We start from the raw sequence: 4,992 nt of genomic DNA on the forward strand, positions 1-4,992 counted from the left end.
GGAGGAAACCCAAGCAGACACGGGGAGAACGTGCAAACTCCACACAGACAGTCACCCAAGGACGGAATTGAACCCGGGTCCCTGGCGCTGTGAGGCAGCGGTGCTAACCACTGTGCCACCGTGCCGTCCAAGACCTTAAGAAATGGCATCTAACTGATAAATGTCAACTGGAATTTTACCGCCTTGCCCGCCCCGATCTCGGCTTGCAAAACAGAATTCTCCATTGGCCTCGGGTGGGATTTTACGATCCTTGCCCAAGGGACGTCACAAAATCCTATTCCTGGGATGAAATGATATTTTATACAGATGCTGAGAGTCATTCTTTTAACCCATTCAGGATTTTCCACCTTCCTCAATAGACCCTTGGCAAGACACTCACAAAGAGGAACGAAAACCACTTCAATATAACTGGGTTCAACTGGAAAGGGCTCATGAGTGGCACAGTATGGAAATGGAAATACGTTATTCATTTGCTGGGAAGGCAGTGGCGTACTGGTCTTGTCACTGGACTAGTAATCCAGAGACACAGAGCAAGACCTGCGGACCTGGGTTCGAATCCCGCCACGACAGATGGTGGAATTTGAATTCAATAAAAATCTAGAATTAAGAATCTGCTGATGACCCTGAAACCTTTGTCGATTGTTGGAAAAACCCATCTGGTTCACTAATGTCCCTTTAGGGAAGGAAATCTGCCGTCCTTACCCGGTCTGGCCTACATGGGACTCCAGAGCCACAGCAATGTGGTTGACTCTCAACTGCCCTCTGAAATGGAGGACAGTTAGAGATGGGTAATAAATGTTGGCCCAGCCAGCAACGACCACATGTAAATGAATAAAGAAATATCATTATGATCCCAATGAAGTACTTACTGAGAACTGCTCTCCTCATGATAACCTTGCATGGACAGAAATGAATCATTTCCTGGTTCAAGGGTTGCTTTCCATTTTTATTTAAAAGTTTAGTAGCCCTTGTCTGATTTCTGACTCCTGCTCAGTACAATGATAATTTGACCCAATTGCAGTGAGTAGCCTTGGGTTAAGTCGGGCATCACGGTCGGTGCAGGCTTGGAGGGCCGAAGGGCCTGTTCCTGTGCTGTAAATTTCTTTGTTCTTTGTTCTAATCCCATGGGAATTTACCTTGTGAAGGGGCTGTGCACTCCAGATCATCTCTAACTGCTGCCTCACAGCACCAGGGACCCCGGGTTCAATTCCCAGCTTGGGTGACTGTCTGTGTGGAGTTTACACATTCTCCCCGTGTCTGCGTGGGTTTCCTCCGGGTGCTCCGGTTTCCTCCCACAGTCCAAAGATGTGCAGGTTAGGTGGATTGGCCATGCTAAATTGCCCTTTATTGTCAGGGGGATTAGCCGGGCAAATACGTGGGGTTGCACAGGGATAGGGATAGGGCCTCCTTCTGCACTGTAGGGATTTTATGATTCTCTGGTCATCAAATCATAGAATGATATAGTGCAGAAAAGGTCATTCGGCCCATTGGGTCTGCACCGACTCTCGACAGAGTATCTTACCCACGCCCTCTCCCCTGCCCTATCTCCATAAACCTATGTTTTTAGCATTTGCCAATCCACCTAAGCTACACAACATGGGATACAAAGGGGCAATTTAGCATGGTCAATCCACCTAACCTGCACATCTTGGGACACTAAGGGGCAATTTGGCATGGCCAATCCACCTAACCTGCACATCTTGGGACACTAAGGGGCAATTTGGCATGGCCAATCGACCAAACTTGCACATCTTGGGACACTAAGGGGCAATTTAGCATGGCCAATCCACCTAACCCACACATCTTGGGACACTAAGGGGCAATTTGGCATGGCCAATCCACCTGACCTGCACATCTTTGGATATTGGGGGCAATTTAGCTCAGCCAATCCCCCTAACCTACACATCTTTGGATATATGGGGCAATTTAGCGTGGCCAATCCACCTCACCTGCACATCTTTGGACACTAAGGGGCAATTTAGCATGGCCAATCCCCCTAACCTACACATCTTTGGATACTAGGGGAAATTTAGCATGGCCAATCCCCCTAACCTACACATCTTTGGATATTAGGGACAATTTAGCATGGCCAATCCACCTAACCTAGACATCCTTGAAGTGTGGGAGGCAACCGGAGCACCCAGACGAAACCCATGCGGCAACGGGGAGAACGTACAAACTCCACACAGACAGTGACCCAAGGTCAGAATCAAACCTGGGTCCCTGGCGCTGTGAGGCAGCAGAACTATCCATTGTGCCGCATTGTGCTCTACTTAGCAGCAATGGAATAGTGCACAAGGATTGAAGATGAGTAGCTTGTTAACTTCATTGCTGAGAGGGAGCTGACATTAAGGGATAATATTAACATTAGCAACAGCAGATGTATGATGCAATGGCTGACAGCAGCAGTATAAGTGACTTATTAAATTATAAAATACTCTCATTAAATCTTTGCAATCAAAAAACTTTTAATGGAGACTCTGCAACTTCCAACAGATAGGTTACGGTTTATTTTCTCCCAGTGCTTGGCACAGCGTTACAGATGGCAGCCTCCAGCTATTCATTCCCTCTGTAAGTTCATCTTGGATTCTAAATTGTCTTTTGTTATTTGCTTGAATTCTAACCTATTTCCTTTCTGGGCAAATAAGAAACGATCAAAATCAGAAAAATGCTGGAAAATCTCAGCCAATCTGACAGCACCTGTGGGCACGGTAAGAAGTCTCACAACACCAGGTTAAAGTCCAACAGGTTTCTTTGGGATCACGAGCTTTCGGAGCGCCGCTCCTTCATCAGGTGAACTCCACTATGATCGCTGCCTCTCCAGAGGCATTAGAGGCAAAGCAAGTGAATGTTCCACTATCCACTCTCTCTCCACATCATAGCATAGCGCCATACAGTCATAGAGGCTTACAGCATGGAAACAGGCCCTTCGGCCCAACTTGTCCCTGCCGTCCTTTTTGTAAATCCCTAAGCTGGTCCCAGTTGCCCGCGTTTGGCCCATATCCCTCTATACCCACCTTACCCATGTAACAGTCTAAATGCTTTTTAAAAGATAAAATTGTACCCGCCTCTACTACTACCTCTGCCAGCTCGTTCCAGACACTCACCACCCTCTGTGTGAAAAAATTGCCCCTCTGGACCCTTTTGTATCTCTCCCCTCTCACCTTAAATCTATGCCCTTTAGTTTTAAACTCCCCTACATACAGCATCTGTGCAGAGAAAGTAGAACTAAAATGGCTTCAAGTCTATATGACCCTTGATCATCTAAAAGACTCTCCTCTCTCCACAGATGCTGCCAGACCTGCTGAGATTTTCCAGCATTTTGCAGTTTTTGTTTCAGATTTCAGCATCTGCAGTATTTTGCGTTTACCTAAGAAACGATCAGATTACCTGTAAACTAGCACATCGTCGGAGGAACTGTTGTATTGGACTTGATACATGCGGATTCCCGGGATGTTTCGCTGTGACGGCCAGCGAATCTGCACAGAAGATGATGTGAGATCGGTCGCAATGACCTTCTTGTCCTGCACAGTCTTAGTGTCATTAGCAACAGGCGGTGAGCCGGATTTGGCAGAGGTGGTGATGTCGGAAGAGCCAGGATCGTGTTCCTTGATGTTATTCGTACCGTTGGCAAAATGGGGGAGAGGGTTGACAATCAACTCCACTTCCGCTGTTTGCTCCCCTGCCGCATTGGAGGCAAAGCACGTGAAGGTTCCACTATCCTTCGGGGTGGCGATTAGGATGTGCAGTGTGCCGTTTTCATTAGTGATGGCCCTGGTTGAATTAGAAATCAGTCGCCCCTCAGGTGAACTCCAGTGAATGAAGGGATCTGGGTCCCCAACTGCTTTACATTTCAATGTCGCCCTTTGACCTTCCATGACAAAGGTCTTGGAGGTGTGCCGTGTGATGAGCGGAGGGTCACAGGTAAACTCCTCCTCGGGTATAAACCAGAAATATTTGCCCATCAGATGGGGTGGTGAGGCACACGTCTCCAAATCATCTTCCCTCGTGAGCCTTCTCAACCAGAGCAGCTCACAGTTACAATGCAACGGGTTCCCACCAAAGCTGAGGACCAGGGACGATAGCGGGGAGCCTTTTGTCTTTGCGTACATCTGGACTCGTAGGAACAAGGGGTCAGGAGGTAACTTATGAAGTTTATTGGAGGTCATGTCCAGTCGGGCCAGCTTGTGAAGGTTGGAAAACGTTCCTTCCGGAACAAAGTCGATCAGGTTATGGTCCAAGCTGAGAGAGTTGACATTTGTCATTTTGCCGATCGTTTCCCAGGGCAGATTTTCCAGGTTGTTGTAAGAGAGGTCCAGGTCTTCAAGTGATGTCAAAAAGTCATCAAAGGACGTGGCAGCAATGTAATGGAGCTGATTGTTGCTGAGGATCAGGTGTCGGAGGTTCACTAGACCATTAAAGTGTTCATGGTTGACTACAGTCAGCCTGTTACTGTCCAGGTGTAAAGCACGAAGGCCCTTCAAATCCGCAAAGGTGTGAGGCATGATCTGGCTGATGGTGTTCCGAGACAAGGTGAGGTGGACCAGGCTGGTCATGTTCGCAAAGTCCTTCCTCTTGACGGTGGTGATGAAGTTATCGGTCAGGCGAAGCTCCACGGTCTTCCTGTCGATGAAGGGAGGCACAAAGAGAAGGCCGGTTTTGGCACAGAGGATGGCGAGGGAGGGGGACAGGTTCTGGCAGATGCAGCGCATGGGGCAATTCTGGGCCTTGACGGCCAGGCTGAGCAGGAGCAGAGAAAAGAGGAATCTCTCCATCGTCGATTAGGCTAGCGGGCTGGAAAAAGAGAATAACAGATAATTAGCAGCAGCTGAAGGAGGTTTTTAAAAAAAGCCAACACATTTCTGACATTGTATTTGCAATGTGGTAATTATTACTTACAACCTAAAACAAAATCCTTCCATAAATGTGCTTCTTTCAAAGGAAGTCTTTAATCTTCTTATTACGTCGAGTGCAAATATCTCTTCCCATTTA

General features: G+C 47.6%; 1 protein-coding gene across 1 annotated transcript; it reads right to left on the reverse strand.

Moving 5' to 3' along the window:
• Positions 1–3,386: 3,386 nt before the first annotated feature.
• On the reverse strand, positions 3,387–4,775 carry LOC144511469 (leucine-rich repeat and fibronectin type III domain-containing protein 1-like protein). Its single transcript, XM_078241856.1, has one exon. It carries the CDS (start codon positions 4,773–4,775, stop codon positions 3,387–3,389), a length of 1,389 nt encoding a protein of 462 aa, XP_078097982.1.
• Positions 4,776–4,992: the final 217 nt, after the last annotated feature.

Source organism: Mustelus asterias, chromosome 24 (assembly GCF_964213995.1).
Source record: "Mustelus asterias chromosome 24, sMusAst1.hap1.1, whole genome shotgun sequence".
Classification (NCBI taxonomy): Eukaryota; Metazoa; Chordata; class Chondrichthyes; order Carcharhiniformes; family Triakidae; genus Mustelus; species Mustelus asterias.

Excerpts from the sequence above, each read along its gene's own strand:
- LOC144511469 (XM_078241856.1), bottom strand. The coding sequence starts at position 4,775 with ATGGAGAGATTCCTCTTTTCTCTGCTCCTGCTCAGCCTGGCCGTCAAG.